At 35.7% G+C, this 23,297-nt stretch overlaps 1 protein-coding gene across 1 annotated transcript; it reads left to right on the top strand.

The window, feature by feature from the left end:
* Positions 1 to 8,603: 8,603 nt before the first annotated feature.
* Positions 8,604 to 12,375, top strand: LOC131166413 (BRASSINOSTEROID INSENSITIVE 1-associated receptor kinase 1). The gene is made up of 4 exons (XM_058124939.1): positions 8,604 to 9,308; positions 9,731 to 9,991; positions 10,102 to 10,974; positions 11,672 to 12,375. The coding sequence occupies exons 1-4, from the start codon at positions 8,882 to 8,884 to the stop codon at positions 12,151 to 12,153; spliced, it is 2,043 nt and encodes a 680-aa protein (XP_057980922.1). The 5' UTR covers positions 8,604 to 8,881; the 3' UTR covers positions 12,154 to 12,375.
* Positions 12,376 to 23,297: the final 10,922 nt, after the last annotated feature.

Genomic DNA, 23,297 nt, shown 5'->3' with positions numbered 1-23,297 from the left:
AATTTTCTTTCTTGACAAATCTTGATAGATGTCCCCTTCTTATTAGGACTTCGATTTCTTTCTTCAGCTGAATGCATTCTTCTGTGTCATGGCCGTGATCCCTATGGAATGCGCAGAACTTGGACATGTTCCGCGTATGTAGAGGCGTTCGCATAGGTTCAGGCCATGAGACGTAGTCCTTCTTTTTGATCTGCATCAGCAACTCTGAGCGCGGTACATTTAGAGGTGTATAGGTGGAGAACTTGTTATGTTGTCCTCTACTCTTTTGACCTGTTCGCAGCGCACTAGTTTCGTGCCTTTTTGTAGGTCTATACGCTTCTCCGGATTCTCTGCCGTTGTTTCTCCTTTTCCGTTCCAGACGATTTCCTCTCGTATCCATCATCTCCTCCAGGTTAATGTATTTCTCCGCTCGAATCATTAGCTCCCCCATGTCCACGGGAGGTTTTTTTCCAAGGGAGTATAAGAAACTTCCGGGTTGGAGAGCCGTTGTCAGGGCGGCCAAGGCTACCCCCATGTCCAAGTTGCGGATTTCTAAGGTCGCTGTGTTGAAACGGTGCATAAAATTCTTTAAAGTCTCCCGGTCCCCTTGCACCATACTCATTAGATGGCCTGTTGTTTTGGCAACTCTCCGGCTACTAAGGAAGTGGCCGATGAACATTTGCTCCATCCCTTGGAAGGAACCAACAGATCCTGGTCGAAGAGTTCGATACCAGTCTCTGGCGGTACCCTTAAGGGTGGTAGCAAACGCTCGGCACATGATGGCGTCCGGAGCCCCTTGCAGCTGCATTAACATTTTGAAATTTTCCAGGTGATCAATGGGATCAGACAAACCTTCGTATCTTTCAAAGGTGGGCATCTTGAATCTGCTGGGCAATGGAGCTTCCATGATCTCTTTGCTGAACGGAGATTCCGCTCATTTTAGGGATGTTTCCCCATGGTAGGGCCTGGTTCTGCCCTCTTTCATCATCTTCTCTATGTAATCTATCTTCTTTATTCTTTCCTCGAGCTCGGTGGATCTTTGTTGGTTGACGTCCACGCTGTTTGCATCTTCTACCTTCTTGCTGGGTTGAGTTTTCTCTTCTTTCTCCCTTAGTTCGTCAGCCTGTTGATCTGCGCTGGGTTTCTTTTGCGGTTGGGGAAGGACGTGCCCCTCTTGACTCTTCTGTTGTAAGAGTTGGTTGAGCATGTCCTTCATTTCCTTCTGGAAGGCAAGGAACTCCTCCCTACTGACACCAGATGAATCGGAGGTCCATTGGATGGATTCGGATGGTTGTTTGTTATCAGGGAAGGAGGTGGAATTGCGTGAGGTCGGCATTGCTTGAATGTTTGAAAGTCAAGAGCAAGATAATATTGCTTCCTAAAAGTGACTTCCCACAGACGGCGCCAACTGTTGCGGGATAAAAAATATGGTTGGGGTGCTCCTTCGACTCTCGTTGACCTGAAAGAAGAAAATAAAGGCTTGGAGGACCCGGGGTGTACTCCGGGGGGCCACTCCGATGCCTAAGTAAGGGAAATACTTTTAGAAAGGCTGAATGCAACAGTATAATTGTGTTGAAAATGACTTACCTTTGCTTGCATCCCCAGTCCCTACTTATAGGGGCTTGAGTTGACCATTGGTTGGCTCAGATTTATTGCGTGGGGGCGTGAATCGCTCTTCAGCCATAAGTTCGTGCGCCTGTTACTCTGTTTTTAAGGGCGTCGGCGTGAATCTCTCCTTCTCTTTATTAGGTCGGAGCTAATCACTCGTCAGAAAGTCAGACTTGGAGAAAGTATGAGACAGGCGTTGACCTGCCCTTATTAGCGTGATTTATTATGGACATATCAGATATAATATAATTCCATGATTATATACAAAGACAAAATTTCATATGCATTCATCATTTATTCAAATAATTTTAATATACATTCATCATTTATATATGAAAAAGTAAGATATGAAAAGAAATCCTAACCTCAATTTGAGGTTTCCACAATGATGCTTCAAATCATTAAATTGACTTCAATATAACCAAATTCAAGATACAAACTACCAATTTCTACTACAAACTAATAAAAATTTAAACTCAAATTTAAGAATCTCAACTCAAATCACAAACAACAAGAATTAGGTTTAACCAACTTGATGTAGAAAAACATACCTTATTTCCGTTCCTTATATACTACTTTCCCAATGTTCTCTCGTATCTTGTTGCAGAACATTCGGATTGTACAATCGGAACGCAAGATTCATCTACAAAATCATGTCACGTCCATCCAGCGCCCCCCTTCCGGCTCTCTCCACTCTCTGCTTCTCTTTTTGCGAATTGCGGACATAAAGGAAGGAGGAAGATTGGATATAAGCGAATAAAAAATGCTACTTGGAATAACGTTTTTCAATCGTCACGTGTCAGTCGATGGTGAGGCTCGCTCAAAATAAAAGACGCTAGATCATTGAGCATTCTTTTTGGAATTCATCAATTTAGAAAGTAAAGTTCCATGTTGTGAAATGATTTTAATTAAAATAAAAAAAAATTAATATCTAGTTATCGGTATTCACGTTGTTAGCTCCTATGCGCCGCGGTCTCCGGTGTCTTATTCAAAGGGATCAGGACAGACGCCCGATTGACCTAGCTCCACTCGCGTGGAGGTTAGTAACTCCACTTACAATCCATTCCTTGTATGAGTGCTACGAATATTGAGTCGTAGTACGTACTAGTCGTTACACCTTTTTCAATTACGTTTTATTTTGTACAGGTGGAGGGATCAGTTGTTGGTGCCTAATGTTGCACAACATACGTTGGCCTGGTACAAATTCGAGCTGGACATGCACCGAGAGCATGAGGTAGTCTCAGTCATGCGTATTGAACTTATTTTGCATAATTTGTAGATATCCCTACCCACCTCTTACATTTACCATATGTTTACGTGTAGTTTGTATAGGCACCATACATGGATGACATTTTAGCCGACCTATCGACTGACTATATAGTTGGGTTCAACCTTTGGGTTGCCCGAGTGCCACTCATATGTTTTCATATTATCGAGTGGCAACTCCCAGACCGAGTGATGCGTCAGTTTGGCTTTCGACAGGGCATCCCAGACCGCTTCTCTACTTCCGGGGTCGATGTATGTGGGGATGACCTACACGAGATTGATGGTCGCAGTCGGGGGAACATGGATTGGGCTGCCGAGCACGCAATGTACGTGAGTATGTGGGGACATAGGCGGGACTACATTGTACAGGGAGTGGAGGCGGATGGCCTGATAGGTCTGGAGGATCCGTATTACACATGGTACAGGTCGATCACACGTCGCTTTGTAAATAGGACCGTGGTGGTCTATATGAGCCTCGTACGAATACTCGAATGCATACCTAATTTGTTACCGTTTACATTAACAGTTCAATGTCGTAACCACTATTGTCGTATGCTGCAGGCTGATGTATTACACTAGGTCGACATACTATCATCAGACCCCGCTGTGAGCGATTTAGCAAAAGATAGTTTGGACATTGTCTATGAGGACGGGCGATGGATCCCTACCCCACGCTTGGCCCCGGCACCACAAAGAGGTCAAGCAGCTCCAGTATGAGGTGGTCAAGCAGCTACCTCCAATCGTCCATCGAGTCCGACCTTCTCGTCGCCCATTGTACATGCGGAGTACGTATTTGGGTCGTCCGCACCGTATGCCCCATCGATAACCATTGATATTGCGGGCACTTCCAATAGACCGGAAGATTATCAATCTGACTCTGCCGCGACCCCGTCGATGTCGTACTTACTAGACGACCCTCTCGATGCGGAGGAGGTGGATGTACCTTCGTTGCCACCTCGAACTTATCCAGAGACTACATACGACATAGCTCCCCGTCCGCATCACGTGGAGATAGATTATCCAGTACCTATGGGCGGAGACAATGAACATGCAGCACATCGACGTGACTGGGTGCTAGATGCGGACGAGCAACCAGGTGAGGGCAGACGTAGACGGCGGCCACCCCGACACCAAAGACAACCTCCCTGCGGCACTGAGTAGGCAATAATCGTCGTATTATTTCACTTCTACAACATGTATATGTTCATTCTTTCATTTGTACATCATGTATATGTTCATTTGTACATCATATATATGTTCAGAACTTTATTTGTACATAATGTATTTGTTCATTACTTCATTTGTACATAATGTATTTATTCATTACTTCATTTGCACATCATGCATTTGTTCATTACTTCATTTGTACATAATGTATTTGTTCATTACTTCATTTGTACATAATGTATTTGTTCTTAATTATGAATGTATAGAGGACCCATATGTAATGTGCCAAACATGTTAATTTGTTCATTTGAAGAATGTTTTCTTTGCACATGTGCATGGATGGATATGCTCAATTTGTAAACAGAACTCTGCCGAAATTATTATAGTATTTTGATAGATTAAATGTATACGAAACTTGTAAATGTAACGTTGTGAACATGCTGGTATCAATTGTATTTGAAGAATATTTTCTTTGCACAGGCGCATGGATGGATATGCTCAATTTGTAAACAAGACTCTGCCGAAATTATTATAGTATTTTGATAGGTTGAATGTATACAAAACGTGTGAATGTAACATTGTGAACATACTGGTATTAATTGTATTTGAAGAATGTTTTCTTTGCACATGTGCATGGATGGATATGCTCAATTTGTAAACAGAACTCTACTGAAATTATTATAGTATTTTGATAGGTTGAATGTATACGAAACGTGTGAATGTAACGTTGTAAACATACTGGTATCAATTGTATTTAAAGAATTTTTTCTTTACACAGGTGCGTGGATGGATATGCTCAATTTGTAAACAAGATTCTGTCGAAATTATTATAGTATTTTGATAGGTTGAATGTATACGAAACTTGTGAATGTAACGTTGTAAACATACTGGTATCAATTGTATTTGAAGAATGTTTTCTTTGCACAGGTGCGTGGATGGATATGCTCAATTTGTAAACAAGATTCTGCCGAAATTATTATAGTATTTTGATAGGTTGAATGTATACGAAACTTGTGAATATAACGTTGTGAACATATTGGTATCAATTGTATTTGAAGAATGTTATTTTTGCACAAGTGCGTGGATGGATATGCTCAATCTGTAAACAGGACTCTGCCGAAATTATTATAGTATTTTGATAGATTGAATGTATACGAAACTTGTGAATGTAATGTTGTGAACATACTGGTATCAATTGTATTTGAAGAATGTTTTCTTTGCATAGGTACATGGATTGATATGCTTAATTTTTTAAGAGGACTTGGTCGAAATTTTTTTAGTATTTTGATAGGTTGAATGTGTATGAAACTGGTGAATTGAATTTTTATATGCTCAATCTTCTTCGAAGATATATTACTTTTGTAATAGAGCTCATAAGTATAAAAACTAAATTGATTTTTTGAAACCTTAACTTCTAACCTTAATGCTAGTTCCACTAACTTTTACCGCAGTTCCATTCCATGAGTCATAAACGTAATTGCAGAGTAATTAGTACAATTGTAAATATATTCTTTATTTTTGTTTATAGGTATTAAAGTGTTTTCCTCCATTTGTTTGACATTTTCTTGATTTTTATAATTGTGTTAAGTAAATTAGTTAACATATAATTTTGTATCATCTAGGCATTTCCAAACTTCGATGTCTTCATAATTAATAATCTTAGGTACCAAGTCCATTAGCTTTCGATGTCTTCATGATTCTAAGCCTCTTCACTGTGTTGAGAAACATCTTATACACAAACCAACAAACATATGTTTACCATCTAAATTTCCAAAGACAATATTGTATTTTCCAACGACATAAGCCTCTGCCTGTCCAAAGTACCTAGGAACTTGAATGAAACATATCTTAAAAGCATGGTCCAAAATGCTTAATATTACGTTACTAGTAGTGGAGCTACTACTACTACACCTTAAAATGTTGCTCGAAATAGACCAACTACTCTTCCACAAGGCTAGTCTTGTCATTTGATGGGATGCCATTTAGGGCTTAGTAGTGCATATACAAACATCAGTCATATATATTGCCATATATACACACAAAGAATTATTCACAAAAACATATATACATAAGTATAAATATATTGCACTAGTATAATCATTTAAAAGAAATGAAAGGTGCATACTCCCAAGGAACATCACGTACGAGCATCAAGTCCCCCTCCTTATCTTCATAAGTGAGCACAAATCCGGATGATAAATTTAAAAGCTTGGTGGCCTTTCTTGATTACTCGCTCTCTCCACTCAAACCTATTTACACAAATCATAATTACATTTTAAAACTAGAAAGGAATTATCTATGCAACTCATTACTGTCCTAGTCCTACTAATTTGACCTTGATTATCAAAATGTTTATGTCATCTTAAACCACTTGGTTCTAAAAGTTAGTCGTTAGACTGAGGTACAACAATGATTTAACAATAGTTTCACATCAAAACATTTCAGATCGAATTTATAGAAAATAAGTAAATTATACATTGCTGATAAAAAATATAAAAAAGAAAGATTACACTCACGAATGGAAGTGATGCCTGTGGTTGGATTAGCGAACATGTCCTCCCGTGCTTGGGCTAAAATCGTATATATAGAAGAAGCATTTAGATCCACTTTCCTCCCTATTGACAATCCATCCATGTTAACCTTAACAAATCCAAGATGTCCTTTTTCCATAACAATAGTATTGTTCTTATTGCTACCATTGTATATTTTTTTCTTTGAAGTTTGCTTTAATTTATCATCCTTGCATGTCTCATCTTCTTTAGAGATCAGAGTCTTTACCTGGTTAGCCAAGCTATTCATCCTATAAGCCATATAGGCGGTTTCCTTACCTGGTTAACCAAGCAAGCTGTTCATCCTATAAGTCATATAGACGGTCATCCCACAACCTGACTACTCACAAGGAACAAAATTAATTATAGTAATGACTAATGAGTAATATATTAGTTGACACATGGAGAGACAAAATAATGGAGGCAGCCATGATTCCAATCCTTTAACAATCCAAATTAATGGAGGCATATCCCAATCTTTTTGTTATTCTCATGATCAACATTTTATTCTCTACTCTTTATCATTCCAATTTTCTCAATAACTTTTAAAAAAGACGATTAACCCTTAACAGAAGAAAATTAAAACACATATCAGCAAAATAAAAATGACGTTAGAATTTATAGGAAAAATGGTGGAACAGAAACAGAGAGAGACAGAGAGGATTACAAAGGAACAAATACAAAATACTAAATGCCAGAAATGCAAAAATTAAAATCTTAATTCCATCAAAAGGAATAATATGATAAATTGATGGATCATTGTTTCTCTTTGTGCTAGAAATAGCGGCAACAAATGGAACATGTTAATATTTAAATATTTCCTATTCAATAAAATATATAAAGATTTTCCTATTTAATTAAATATAATTAGTGTATATTTATAGTGTATGACTGTTATATTATTTTTTTTTATAAAAAAATATTTTTAACTAAATTACAAATTATAAATTATAAGTGAAAATTTAAATTAATAATTGATTCTTCACTCAAATAATTAAGAAAACAATTTAATTAATAATGAAAACCTAGTGCACAGAAAATCTCGCTACTCCAAGTAGCGAGATTTAAATGTTAGACCTAATCTTGCAAAGACGTGTGGCAACCAACTCTTTGCTTAATGTCCACACGTGTAAATCTCGCTACTTTTTAAATCTCGTTACTTGAAATAGTGAGATTACGTCAGAATCATTTTGAAAAAGTAGCGAGATTACGTCAGAATCATTCTGAAAAATTTTCTCAGAAAGGAATATTATTTAATATATATTTAAAAAAAAAAAGATAATCTGGGCAAAAACTCAATTATCCTGTTATAAATCTACCGTCTGTGTGTTGCATCCAGAGGTTGTAGTCCCCCACCGGCCATCGTCACTCCCCCGGTGACAGTATTGCGTGCCAAAGTACTGGCTGCCTGATCGAACACAAAATAAAATAATACAAATCATTGCTCATATCAAGAATTTGAAAGTGTTTGTCTTCTATAACCGGTTGCCCACCACCCTCCTACTCCCCTGCTTTACTACTTCCTTCCCCCAATGCGTTGTTCAGTTTTTTTCCTCTATTTTCCTTTGTTTCCATATTTTTTGAGTAAACTTTTCAAAATTCCAACACAACTCCAATCAAAGTTATCCAAAATATATATACAAATAAAAATTTCAAACATGAAGCAATGTAATTGATCTGAGGTTATATTCTCTCATTTACTGTAATATTACTGTTGTTAATATCTCATCTGGCATGAAAAGAGAAACTTTATAATATGAAAAACTACTTTTAAATGTGAGAGTATCATCTTTTAATATAATTTTGAAAGTCGTCCTCACACTATCCCATAAAAGGAGAGGACTTGATAGTAATGGTCTTTTTTTTTTAAAAAACTTTTAAATCCGCAAAATGAGCTTAATGTCTCCTCGCCTTGTTTTAACTCACTACCAATTACAAAATTAAAAAACAGATATTGTGTTACAGCAGGTTTTTGAACTTACCAACGTACGAAACATGTCTTTGGACTTCACAATCGGCTTATGGACGGAAGGCCTGATTTCTGACACATTGTCTGCAACAGGTTACTGTTTGCAACCGGTTACCTTCTTATCCCTTCCTTCTTCCATTCCATGGGATTCAAATTTGTCTGCCTCAAAGCCATTGTCTCTCTTTCTTTACCCCTACTCCCACTCCCACGCTCCCACTCTCACTCACGTCCACTCGGCAGCAACTTCCGTTCCCATCTCATCTTGGTCCTCTAACGCTCTTCCCGTTTCAAAACTCGAACAATCCCAGACTCATCTCTGAGCCTCTGTGGCCAAAATCCAGACATGGGCTGCCTTCTACATGTTCTCTTTCTCCTTTTCTTCAGTCTAAGGAGCAGACCAATAGTTTGTGAAAATATCGAGCTGAGAGCTCTCATGGCCATCAAGGCCAGTCTCGACCCGCGCTGCTTGTTCCTCTCCTCCTGGACCAATGATTCTGATCCATGTAGTGGCTCCTTGGAGGGTGTTGCGTGCAATGAGCGTGGCCGTGTGACCAATATATCACTGCAGGGTAAAGGGCTTTCAGGGGAGATACCTGCAGCCATTGGTGAGCTCAAGAGCTTAACGGGTCTTTACTTGCACTTCAACTCTTTGTATGGAGAAATACCCAAGGAAATTTCGCATTTGTCTGAGCTTACTGATTTGTATCTCAATGTGAATAATCTGTCTGGGAGTATTCCACCAGCGATTGGGAATATGTCTAATCTTCAAGGTTGGTTGTAGATTTTTTGTAAGAAAGGTTCTATTTTTGTCACTGAATAAAAAATCTAGTTGTTTCTTCTTGGTTATTTGACGGGAAAAAAGATCAATTACTCCGGTATTCTGGGTCAAGGGTGTTTACAACCGAGCACTCTTTTTTTTCCTTTGAAGAAAATTACTTTTACTTAATGTTGAAGAACGTTTGTGTTCAACTTATGGCTGAGTGAAAGAAAAGAAACGCCTATCTTCTTGTCCCCAAAAAATAGCCTCAATCATTTTTGTGTTTGTGAAGTCCATTTGGTTTGAGAAATAGTGCAAGGTTTATAACAGCAAAATGGTAAAACTTCTATTTTTATTTTTTTTATTTACATGAGCATAGATAAATGAGAAAAACTGAACTGACTGTGCTTCTATATGGGGTTGCTTCGTTTGCAGTTTTGCAGCTCTGTTACAACAAGTTGAGTGGGAACATACCTACTCAGCTGGGATCTCTGCAGAAGCTAAGAGTTCTCGCTCTGCAGTATAATCAATTAACTGGTGCAATTCCTGCCAATTTGGGGGATTTGGGGATGTTAACAAGGTTGGATTTGAGCTTTAATGGCCTTTTTGGCTCTATACCTGTGAAAGTGGCTAATGCTCCTGCGCTACTAGTTCTAGATGTTCGAAACAATAGTCTCTCCGGCAGTGTTCCTTCTGGTAACATACCTTTTCTCCATTATGGTGTGCTTGTTTATATATTTATTTTTGACACATTGAGGTAAATTTGGTGGGTTTGATTTTTGATTTTCTTGTGGATGACAATGAAGCTCTGAAGAGACTAGTTGATGGATTCCAGTACAGAAACAATCCAGGCCTTTGTGGAGGTGGGTTTTCTTCCTTGGAAGTTTGTCCGGCTTCTGATAATCTAAACCCGAACAAACCTGAACCATTGGGACAAGGATCAACAGGGTTTGTCGCAAAAAATATTCCGGAATCAGCAAATTTCCGCCAGAATTGTAACAGGACCCATTGTTCAAGTCCATCAAGAAGTCCACAAATTGCTGCCGTCATTGGAGCTATTGGAGTGATTATTGCATTGACAACTACAGGACTCTTTGCATTCCTATTGTATCGCCGTCAAAAACAGAAAATCGGGAGCGCTCTTGATACTTCTGATAGTCGGCTTAGTACTGACCAGGTCAAGGAGGTCTGCAGGAGGAGCTCCTCTCCCCTCATCAGTTTAGAATACTCCAGTGGGTGGGATCCGCTTGCTAAGAGACAGAGCGGAAATGGTTTTTCGCAGGAAGTTTTTGAAAGTTTTATGTTCAATTTAGAAGATGTCGAATCTGCAACTCAGTACTTCTCCGAGGTGAATTTGCTGGGTAAAGGTAATTCCTCTGCAATATACAAGGGAATTCTGAGAGATGGATCAGTTGTTGCTGTTAAATGCATTGCCAAGACAAGCTGCAAGTCTGATGAAGCTGAGTTCTTGAAGGGGTTAAGGATTTTGACCTCGCTGAAACATGAAAATCTTGTTAGATTGAGAGGGTTTTGCTGTTCAAAAGGCAGAGGGGAGTGTTTTCTAATTTATGATTTTGTGTCAAATGGAAACTTGTTGCAGTATTTGGATGTGAAGACTGGCAGTGGAAAGGTTCTGCACTGGTCTGCCAGAGTTTCTATCGTTGGTGGCATTGCCAGAGGTCAGCATCTTATACTATTTTTCGTGCCTTCTTTAACTCCCTCCCCTTCTTTAATGTGCATGTTGAAGCTTGTGGAAAGAAGACTGAATAGAACTTAGATGTCAAATTGCTTTGTGAATCACAGTGAATGATTTCTAAAGAGGAACATAACACTACGGCTCCGTTAACTTGGAAAATGTAAGGAAAAGGAAAGGAAACTATATCAAAGAAAATGAGAAAAAAAATAAAAAATATATCAACTAAATGAATAAAATTTTAATTTTAGGCATCAATAATATTTAATTTTTTTTTATAATTTTATTAGAATAAATTTCCATTTTTAGTATTATTTATTTAAATATATATATATATAATAAAAAATGAATTTCTTATCTATTTTCCATTCTTTTCTTTTCTCTGTGAAAATCTTTGATCCAACGGACCCTACCTGATTTTTGAAAGAAGGTAGAGAAGTAAATATCATTTTTAAGGTATTGGGAATTAAAGTATCTTCTAGTGAACGGCATCATCTTATTTTCACCTTCACAATAAATCATGCTGGTCGCCACAGGTGGTCATTTTTTAGGAGGTTGTTTTCTATCATAACATTGCCTAGTAGAAATCCAAATTAGAAGATGCATGCAACTTTGAAATGGGGATTTCCTCTTTGCCTTGTTTTAGTTATTAAAAATGTACTAAAATCCGTGCTTCTAAATAGGTATTGCCTACTTGCATGCAAACAAAGGAAAGAAGCCTGGTTTGGTTCACAAAAATATATCCGCCGAGAAAGTCCTCATCGATGAACGATACATTCCCTTGCTTTCAGATTCTGGCCTTCACAATCTCCTGGCAGATGACATTGTCTACTCCACTCTAAAGTCCTGTGCGGCAATGGGTTACCTAGCTCCCGAGTATGCAACAACTGGCCGGTTCACGGAGAAGAGTGACGTGTATGCATTTGGCATGCTAATTTTTCAAATCCTTGCTGGGAAACGTAAGATAACACTCTTGACCTGTCAAGCGGCGGAGTTATGCAGATTTGATGATTTTATTGACATGAATCTTGAGGGAAAATTCTCAGAAACGGAAGCAGCTAAGCTAGCAAAAATTGCTCTGCTTTGCACTCATGAGTCTCCTATCCAAAGACCTGCAATTGAAAATGTGATGCAAGAGCTGAGTGATTTGACTGATGGTTCTTGATTTTAATGTTGAGTTCTTGCCTCCATTTTCAAATGACAGAGGTGAGATATGGCCATTGCTAAACACTTTAACCGATGCTAAAGCTCTTGGCATATGTATTTTGGTGTATTGTCATTCGTGGGCAGAAGAGTTGGAATCAAATGCTGTGATGGACATGCTTTCAATTGTTGGTTGTATTGAGGCTCTGAATGATGGTAAAACTATCAAAATTTGTTTCCTTCATTTTCTTGGCCAACAAGCATAACTGTAAAATGCTTGCAATTAAACCGCACGTATTTTCGTCGACAGTCACACGCAACGTCATGGTTGGTTATGAACTAATGCACGAGACGAGGGAAGCTGCGACTGCTAGTCTCATTGAGAGCTAAACATCCATTGCCACATTCCTTCTATATTAATGCCACATCCTTACAAGGTTCTATTGAAATATTTTCTTAAATAATCAATTTTATGGACTTCCAAAATCTTTCATTTATAAATTTTCTAAAGCATTTATGAGAAGTATATAATGTTATGTGAGTTTGTTTCACATTGTAAAGAGTGGAAAAGAAAAAGTTATTAGTTAATGGTAAGATTTAATAGTTTTTTATAGTTGGTTAGGAGATAGTACTAGTGTACTTTAGTGCATCCTAGCGCCGTTGCACGCCCGCGCGCATGGCTTGGGCTATAGGGTGCTAGTGGCGTATTTAGTTGGCGCACAAACACGCTTGCATCGTTGGGAGATTGTGATCGTTAATCATGATCGGATGACTTAACATTAATTTTATATTTTTTATAAGATCAAGTGGTATTTGAATTGTATAAATAATCTAACGGTTAGGATAATTGATTTTTCATAATGTCTCGACCAGGGCGCGACCAGGAGATTTTGGAAGTGCGACCAATTCTACTCAACACAAAAAGAATTAAATAAATTTCAGATTGTGTCAACCAAGCCTTGACTAGGGCACGACTAGGTCGATGCCTAATCGACTTCAGAAATATGCTTCATGAATGATTGTTAATGAAATGGATTTGAACAGATGTAACTTTTCGAAAAAAACAATTTTATCTATTTAAAAATAGAATTTACTCCATGAAGATATAGAAATATTCAATCATTCTCTCATTCTCTTTTTCTTATAAGACTTTCACAAACTATATTTTCTTCAATCATAGGTTTTGTTTTCTGAAAAATAGAATTATAGAAATTTGTTCAGATTCCTCTAAGGGTGTTTGTGATTAGTTTTTCATTTGTGCATAACGCAAACTAATATAATATTATATTCTTTGGTTTCATTGTATCTTGAAAATGTATTTGATGATCCAATACACACCGATCTGGTTGGGGCAAATAACGTTTTAAGAAAAATGACATTGTAACATGTCTTGAAACGTTTTCTGTTCTGCAACATTTTATACATTTGTTATTCTACAATTTCAAAATGTTATTTCAAAATGGTTGGTTCTTCAATCTTGAGGGAATTTGTTGTGGATTTTGTCAAATTTGAACGATTTGATGGACGCAATTTTAGGTGCTGGTAGAAAAAGAAGCATTTTCTTCTTGCGGGTCTTAAAGTAGTGTATGTTCTGACCACCCCCAAACTTACTGTGAATGAGAATGAGACTTTGGCTCAATGACGTGCAAGGCTAAAATGGGAATAAGATCATTATATATGCAAATGTCATATTTGCAATTCAATGTTAAACAATCTGTTCGATACTGCAAAAGAGTTGTGAGATGCACTTGAGACTAAGTATTTCACAAATTATGTGACTAGGAAGAAAATTCTGATTGAAAAAATTTTCAATTATACCATGCTTGATAGTAGGCCTGTTGTAGAGCAGTTTCATGAAATTATACATATCCTTAACCAATTCAATCAACATAATATGAAAATGGATGAATGCATTTCTGTTTCGTCTATTATTGATAAGTTATCTCAATCCTGGAAAGATGTTAGAAAATCTTTGAAGCACAAGAATGATGATATGTCTCTTGAATAATTGGGCCAACATTTTCAAGTTAAGGAAGTGTTTAAGTAGAACCAGAAAGGTGTTGAAGAACATACTTCTAAAGTGCATATGATGGAAGAAGGAGATAGTTCTAAACAGCCTCAACATCCCAAAAAAGGGAATCTAAAGAGGAAGTTCAACTCTGTCAAGAATCAAAATAAGAAAAAGAAAGGTTCGTGCTTCTATTGTGGAAAACCTGGACACTACAAAAATGAGTGTCGTCTTCTCAAGAAAAAGCAAGATGGAACAAACTCTAACAAGTTTGTGGCTATAATTTCTGAAATCAATGCTGTTGAAGATAACTGTGCATGGTTGATTGACTCAAGTGCAACAAGGCATGTTTGCAAAGACAATAGTTCATTCTCAAAGTATGAACTGGTGGAAAATGACAATGTTCTCTATATGGGAAATTCATCCACTGCTGTAGTTAAAGGCAAAGGAGATGTCGCTTTTGAATTTACTTCTGGAAAAAGTTTAACTCTCACTAATGTATACCATGTACCAGAAATTAGGAAGAATTTAGTTTTTAGAAGCTTACTTAATAAGTTTGGCTTTAAGTTAGTGTTTGAATCTAACAAATTTGTATTGGTGGAGTCTTTGTGGGAAAAGGCTATATGTATGAGGGTATGTTTAAGCTTAATACCAATAAAGTGAATGTTTCTGTTTATATTGTTGATTCACTTTCTTTATGGCATAATCATTTAGGACATATTAATACTACAAAATTGCAAGATATAACTAATATGAAATTAATTCCTAAATATGTAAATGACATAGATGATAAGTGCAGTGTATGTATTAAAACCAAAATAACCAGAAAACCTTTTCCTAACAAAACTGCTAGAATTTCTTCTTTACTTCAATTAGTGCATAGTGATGTATGTGATTTGCATGGTACACCTACCATAGGAGGCAAAAAATATTTTGTAACATTTATAAATGATTTTTCTAGATTTTGTTATGTTTATCTTATGCATACTAAAGATGAAGTAATTGATAAATTTAAGGTTTATAAGGTAAAAGATGAAAACCAATGTGACACTAAGATAAAGTGTTTTGGATCGGATAAAAGAGGTGAATATTACTTCCTCGCCTATTATGAATCTATAGGTTGGATACATGAAACTTTTGCAGTATATACTCCACAACAAAATGGAGTGGCAGAAAGGAAAAACCGATGGTCAATGCCATGATGTCAAATTTAGGATTAAGTAGTGGCTATTGGGGTGAAGCCTTACTAACAGCTTGTCATAGATTAAACAGAGTTCCTTTTAAGAAGACTAGGACTTCTCCATATGAGTTATGGAAGAAAAGGAAGCCTAATTTAAAATATCTTTAGATTTGGGGCTGTAGAGCAATTGTAAGGCTTCCTGAACCTAAAATAAGGAAATTAGGTGAGCGAGAAATAGAATATGTATTCCTTGGCTATGCTGAACATAGCAAAGCTTACAAATTCTTGGTAATTGAACCAAATGATTCTATAGGAGTTAATTTAGTGATAGAATCCAAAGATGCAGAATTCTATGAAAATAAGTTCACTTCCATACAAAAGGTTAATGATCAAAATATATTAGTGGAGACTTTGAAACCACTTTGTATTAGTGGTGAACCTTTTGAACCTAGTGAACCTAGGAGGAGTAAAAGGAGGAGAACAACAAAGTCTTTTGGACCAAACTTCATAATCTACCTAGTTGAAGGTACTAGAGAATCACACTCTAGACAAACTATAATTTCACCAAGTGTGGAATCTCTCCTTACTTATGAAGAGGTAATGAAGTCTCAAGATTCTGCATTTTGGAAAGAAGCTATAAATGATGAAATAGATCCTATCATGGGTAATAAAACCTAGAAATTGACTGATTTACCTCTTGGATCAAAACCAATAGGTTGTAAATGGATATTAAAAAAGAAAATGAAGGTAGATGGAACAATTGACAAGTTCAAAGCAAGGTTAGTAGCTAAAGACTTTACACAAAAGGAAGGCATAGACTACTTTGATACTTATGCTCCAATTGCCAGGATTGCAACTATAAGAGTCTTGTTTGCCTTAGCTTCCATCTACAAGTTCGAAATCCATTAAATGGATGTAAAAATTGCATTCTTGAATGGAGAATTGGATGAAGAAATTTACATGGAATAACTTGAAGGCTTTATTATGCCACAAAATGAATCTAAAGTATGTAAATTGGTTAAGTCTCTCTATGGACTTAAACAAGCCCCAAAACAGTGGCATGGAAATTTTGACCAAGTTATTCTTTCTAATGGCTTTAGAATACATGAATCTGATAAATGTATATATAGTAAGTTCAATAGAAATAAAGGTGTAATTATTTGCTTATATATTGATGATATGTTAATTTTTGGTACTGATATTGAAAGTGTTGAAAGTGTTAAGAAACTATTGTTATCTAATTTTGATATGAAAGATATGGGCAATGCAGATGTGATTCTGGGTATTAGAATTTTTAGAAACAATGATAAATTGATTCTCACCTGATCACACTATATAGAAAAGATATTGAAAAAGTTTAATCACTATGACTGCAAATCTGTTAGCACACCTTTTGAAGCAAAATTGAAATTATATCCTATCACTAGTAGAGCAGTAAATCAATAAGAATATGCTAGAGTTATTGGTTGCTTGATGTATGCTATATAACTTCTACTAGACCTGATATTGCATTTGCTATAGGTAAACTTAGTAGATGTAGTAATCCTAAGTATATTCATTGGCATGCTATGTATAGAGTGTTAAAGTATTTGAAAATACTATGGATTATGACATACATTATGAATGATATCCTACTGTTCTAGAAGGATTCACAAATGCCAGTTGGATCACTAATCACAATGATCATACATCAATAAATGGGTGGATATTCACCCTTGGTGGAGGATCTATCTCTTGGGGTTCAAAGAAGTAAAACCTTATAACAGATTCCACTATGGCATTAGAATTTGTGGCTTTAACTTCTTGTAGTAAAGAGGCAGAATGGATTAGGAATTTGCTATTAGAAATTCCAATTTGGACAAAGCTTATGCCACCTATATCTTTGCATTGTGATAGTGAGGCAACTTTGTCACAATCATAAAGTAATATATATAATGGTAAATCCAAACACATTGGCCTAAGACATAGTTATGTGAGGCAATTAATTACTAATGGTGTAATTACCATAGATTTTCTGAGATCAAGCTAAAATTTGGCTGATCCATTAACAAAGGGACTTACAAGAGATATGGTCTGGAAAACATCAAAGGAGATGAGACTTAAATCCATAACCCATAGTCACCAATGATGAAAACTCGATTCAACACTTTAAATTTTAAAGCTCTTGAGTTCAATGAGTAAAGTACATCATGTGTAATGAGTGGAAGCAATAAAATGTATATGTGTCACATAATCCATCTTAAGGAAAATAGTGTTTTGTACAAGTAATGTGAAAAAGGTTAAGGTTGAGTTTAAGCTCTTAATATGATTATAATAGGTTCTGTGAGGTACTTTAATTACAGGGGTACATTTGATAAACCTGCCTATATGCGTGTTGGAAGTAGTGTCGCATTCTATGAGAAATGGATTTATCTCTAGAACACTTATTAAACTGGGATATAGACGCAAGGCCAATCCATGCGTCGGCTTTTGGTAACACCCAAAGATATGATAATTTGTATGTGATATGTATTCGGTTAATCAAAAGAGGATTGTTGGTTCAAAGTTTGTCTACTATGTAATCCTAATTTGATATGTATTCACTAAGTGAAGGTTCAAGTTCTTAAAAAAACCTTCATTTATGCATAAATTTTCTCTTATTTGAATAAATTGTTTTTGATCTATATTTTGAAAGTGGTGGGGGAATGTTGAAATATTTTCTAAAATAATCGATTTTGTGGGTTTTTAAAATCTTCCATTTATAAATTCTCTAAAGCATTTTATGAGGAGTATTTAATACTATGTGGATTTGTCCCACATTGGAAAGAGTGGAAAAGGAAAAGTTATTAATAAATGATAAGGTGAAACCATTTTTTTTTCTTTTTTCTAGCTTGGCTATCCTAGTGCGCGTGGCGTGAGTTGTAGGGCACTAGTGGCGCATTTAGTTGGTGCACAATCACTTAGCACTTAGCATGCTTGCATCGTTGCGAGATCATGACCGTTGATCATGATTGGATGATTTAAAATTAATCTTATATTTTTTATAAGATCAAGTTGTGCGATCTGAACAGTATAATTAATCTAACAGTCAGAATAATTGATTTTTCAGAATGTTTCGACCAGAGCGCGACTAGTAGATCAAGGCCTAACCAGGGTGCGACCAGGTCAACGCCTTGTTGACTTCTCTGCTTCGCGAATGACTGTTAATGAAATAAATTTGAACAGATGTAATCTTTTAAAAAAGACATAATTCTGTCTATTTAAAGATGGAATTTACTCCAAGAAGATATATAAATATTCAATCATTCTCTCTTTCTCTTTCTCTCATAAGGCTTTCATAAACTATATTTTTTTCAATCCTGAGTTCTGTTTTCTATAGAAATAAAATTTCATAAATTTGTTCAGATTCCTCTAAGGGTGTTTGCGATCAGCTTTTTGTTTGTGTATAATGTAAACTAATATCAGATTATATTATGGATTTCATTGTATTTTGAAACCCTATTTTTTGACTCAATACACACCGATCTGGAGGAAACAAATAACGTTTTAAGGAAAATGACATTATACAATGCCTTGAAACATTTTCTGTTTTGCAGCTTTTCATTCATTTATTATTCCGCAGGTTCTGTATTTTCTTATGAAAAATATGATTGCATACAAACCAATAACTCGAAAGTTTAAAAAATTTTTAGAAGTGCTTCTCTTCTTATGAAGCACTAATATTAGCATGTTGCACATGGGATTGAAAGAGTGCATATCTAGTGAACCTGATTATTATTATGCAGACGAATGAGAGATACCCAAGATGAGGACTGATTATTATTATACACGTTCCCAATGCTTTCCCAAACACGTGATGCTGTGGAAGATGCTAAAAGATTACGAAATACATCTTACCAAACTGGTAAGATGTATGGAAGGTTGCCTGGAGACGACGCAATCCCTCATTATTTTAACCTATATGATGCTCTGCCCTTGACGATGCACTCCCACATTATTTTAACCTATATGAATATGATGCTCTGCCCCTTCCACTCGGCTCTCGGGCTCCTCTTTGGATTCTAAGAAAATTTTCTATTTTCATGTATCCCAATGCAAACCGTCGCAATCAACTTTGGTCTGTTGTAGGGTTTACGGTTTACCCATGGGAGCAAATAGGCTACCATGGTTTACCCCTCCTTCGGACTAGTCCTCACATGGCTGCCTGTCTGTGAGCATCTCTCTGTCCTCTTTTATCTTTTGTGGAGTTGTCTTCTCTTTTTCTGCCTATTCGCCCCCCACTTATGATTAAAGGTGTGATTTAACGTTTGCTTTCCTTCTCAAAGGGTGTTTTAGAGCAGCTTACTCACGTGTATGCCCTGACATGAGATGCCCGTCAATGTTTGGGTGACAATCATTATTTTTCTTTGGGGTAAAATCCTATGCTGCAGTATCTTTGAGTTTTTTGAAATTGATGCTCCAACTCTATATTTTTTAAAATTATTAAAAAACTCTTTAAGATTTAAATTTAGTGACAAAATGAACTTTCTGTGGGTTGAGCGTTAGTTAATTGTTCAATATATGTGAAAAAATAAAGAAAATGATAATTTTATCCTTTGCTAAATACTCGTGATCAAATAACTTAAGAAAATGACATCAATTTAATAAATTAAGCTGAAAAAATTATTTAATTAAGTGGAATATGTTTTGAAAGTTGAACTTGTAAATGAATTGGACATCTAGTTTTTGAGTTAATCAATCTGATTGGTTTAGGTCAATTAGTTGACGTAAACATGACAATATAATTAAATTATTATTTTTAAAAAATTAAAAAATATATATAAAATAAATAATCTAATAATTAAAAAAAAACTTAAATAATTTTATTGTTCCAAAATTTGTTCAAGATTCAAAGAAATCCACTCCTGGATATGTTTTTATGCTAGCAGGTGGTGCTATATCTTGGAAGAGCACCAAACAGACAATAGTTGCATCGTCTACTATGGAGGCAGAGTTTATAGCATGCTTTGAAGGAACTTCACAGGCCAAATGGTTAAAGAATTTTATCACAGGGCTTCAAATTGTGGATTCAATATCAAAGCCATTAATGATTTACTGTGATAACTCGGCAGCAGTGTTCTTTTCAAAGAATAACAAGAGTGGGAGCAAAAGTAAACACATCGACATAAAGTACCTTGTTGTCAGAGAAAGAATTGAAGAACAAGAAATGATCATTGAACGTATAAGTACTGATTTAATGTGGCAGACCCTTTGACGAAAGGGCTCTCAATCAAAGTGTTTACAAAACATGTGGAAAGCATGAGATTGGTTAGTACACTTTGTTCTTGATCTCTTATTTAATTGTCGATAAAATCAATTTATTTGTGCACATATAGTATATGTTCCTAAAATTGTCCATTGGGACATTAGACTCGCAATGACTTATAGGAAGTCATGCATAAAGAGTTATCACATAAAATTTTATTAAGAAAGGTCGTACATTGTGATACATGGAAGGAATTGTTTACTACGTAAAGAAAAACAAAACCGCCATGATTCATGTATTATCTTTCAATAAAAGTTAAAGTAGTTTTGTGGTCATATTCAGTTTTGAACTTCTCATCCCATAAAGTCTTCAAGATGTATCATGTGAGCCAAGTGGGAGAATGTTAGTGTGCATGTTTCCTTTTTAAGTGGCACACATAACACATCTTGTTTTATTTGAAAATACTATTATCTAAATTATTATAATTATTATTTTATTCGAAAAATCAAATATGGGAGATGAGATTTTACAGTAACTACTTGATATACTAAGACTAAGTCTCCTAAGACTAAGTCATTGGTTTGAAATTCAAATGGAAGATTTTGAATCTGATTTGAAATTCAAATGAGAGATTTTGAAAACTCACAATCCCTTGATGGTAGGAAATGTGAGAGAAAATCTCTCAATGGATGGGGTCTTGATCAGTCTATAAATAGAGTCTGTGATTAACCATTAAGTCACACATTGGCTTACGGTGATATAGAACTGGCCAAAAACTCTACTCCTTCTACTCTTCTGAAACACAGTGAGAGTAAAGAGAATTCCCAAATCTCTTTCTCTATTTCTCATAGTTCTCTTTCTTATTTTAGATCCCTTTCTTGAAGACTTGAGCAGTTATGGCTGGAGGTCAGATCACTGTTCTCTTTTACTTGTAAACAATTGTTTGTTTGTAGTTTTAGAAATTATGCTTTCACACATTGGTTTATTTTGTTAAATTCTAAGGCATTAAAGAAAAATATGTAACCATGTTCATTCTCAAATTGGGAATCTCATGCAAAGTGTGACTTTTGCTTTTAGCAAAATGAGGAAGTGAATCAAGGATCAAAAGGAATAAGAAGAATGCAGGAAAGGAAAAAAAGGAGAGATTTAAAATAAAGTGTTGAGGAGGAGATTGAGACCAAGAAGGTAGAAAAGCAAGATTACAGACATAGAAGAATAAGAGTAGCATGCTAGAAGCATAAATGAAATTGAAATTGCAATTGAACTCAAATTAGGGTTAAATGATTTGTGCGAAATTACTTAGATTGAACCCTATGAGTCATACTTTTAGAATTTTGGCAAGAATATTTCTAGAAAATGACAAATTGCTATTCAAAAATAAAGTGAGGGTGTTGGAATTGGTGTGATCCCAAGAGGGGGGGGGGTGAATTGGGTTTTAAAAACTTTTCGACTAATTTAAATGTTTCACTGATTCACCACAGTTCATATCTCATTCAATATATATACGTGTATGTAAATCGAGTTTAATAATAGAAGCAAATATACACGTGTGGAGTATCTTATTTAAATTAAATGTGTGCATGAGAATAATTTTGACATTAAATAAACATTCATACACATGCTGAAATTAAAGTGCAAGAATTTAAATAAGATAGAGAGAACAACACCAGATTTGTTATCGAGGTTCGGCCAAATCAACTTACATCCTCACCTTGGGCTTACCCTCAAGGATTCCACTATAACATGCTCACTTAACTAGGCAAAGCAAAAGCCTTTTACATCCTCTTCTTGTGGGGGGAGGAAAACCCCAGCTCAATTATTAGGCTGAGCCAAACTAATCTCACTTGCAGGGCTAAGACTCCCCAGTTCAATTCCAGGATGAACAGAACCGGTTTCATTTACGGGGCTGAGACTCTCCAGTTCAATTAACGGGTTGAACCCAACCGTTACATAAAAACTATTTTTGTACATGAAAGTGCTTCTGAAAAATACAAGCAGAAATGTACACACTAAGCTCAATAAAATATACACTCCAATGATATGAAATAATGTTTAGGGGAGTAAGGGTGCTTAACTATATTTAAACCCTAATAAAAAGTTTTCTCCAAAAACATATTTCAATAAAACTATAAGAGAACCTATAGTTTTTCTCTTTCAATGATTTTTGCACAAATAGAATGAATATGAAGGATGAGTATTATATTCTCCAACAAAGATTTATGCAAGTTAGAGATACTTGGAGAATCTAGGAGTTAAACTTAATAAAATATTTGTGCAATAAATAACTTCTCCCAAAATATATTTATCAAGGAAATAATTTGGGAGAAATCTAGAGCTATACTCTCAAAACGATTTTCAAGAAATAAAGAATAAGTGAGAGTAAGCAAGTGAATACAAAAATAATTTGCCCAAAACAAATATACTCTCTTACAAAATGATTTTGAAAAGAATGGATAGAAAGAGAGTTTAAGAATTTAAGACAAGTGCTCTCTTTCAAAAATTATTTTTCAAACGTAGAGAGTGAAAGTGAGTATAAGAGATTAAAAATATTTTACCACAAGAAAAGATTTTTGCAATGAAAAATTAATTTGGGGGAACTTTGATAAAAATTAGCCCAAAAGATTAGAGAGAGAAATTTGGCTAATTAAAGTTACTAATTTGGAGTTATGAGGGGGTATTTATAGAGTTTGTGAAAAATATGACCGTTGGGGACACGCTTGGTATTTTGAAAAAATTTAATTAATTTTAATGACG

Source organism: Malania oleifera, chromosome 10 (assembly GCF_029873635.1).
Source record: "Malania oleifera isolate guangnan ecotype guangnan chromosome 10, ASM2987363v1, whole genome shotgun sequence".
Taxonomy (NCBI): Eukaryota; Viridiplantae; Streptophyta; class Magnoliopsida; order Santalales; family Ximeniaceae; genus Malania; species Malania oleifera.
This window is presented reverse-complemented; position numbering and strand designations above follow the sequence as displayed.

Excerpts from the sequence above, each read along its gene's own strand:
- LOC131166413 (XM_058124939.1), top strand. The coding sequence starts at position 8,882 with ATGGGCTGCCTTCTACATGTTCTCTTTCTCCTTTTCTTCAGTCTAAGG. Across the intron at positions 9,992-10,101 it reads CTCCGGCAGTGTTCCTTCTG|CTCTGAAGAGACTAGTTGAT; the intron begins GTAACATACCTT and ends ATGACAATGAAG. Across the intron at positions 10,975-11,671 it reads CGTTGGTGGCATTGCCAGAG|GTATTGCCTACTTGCATGCA; the intron begins GTCAGCATCTTA and ends GCTTCTAAATAG.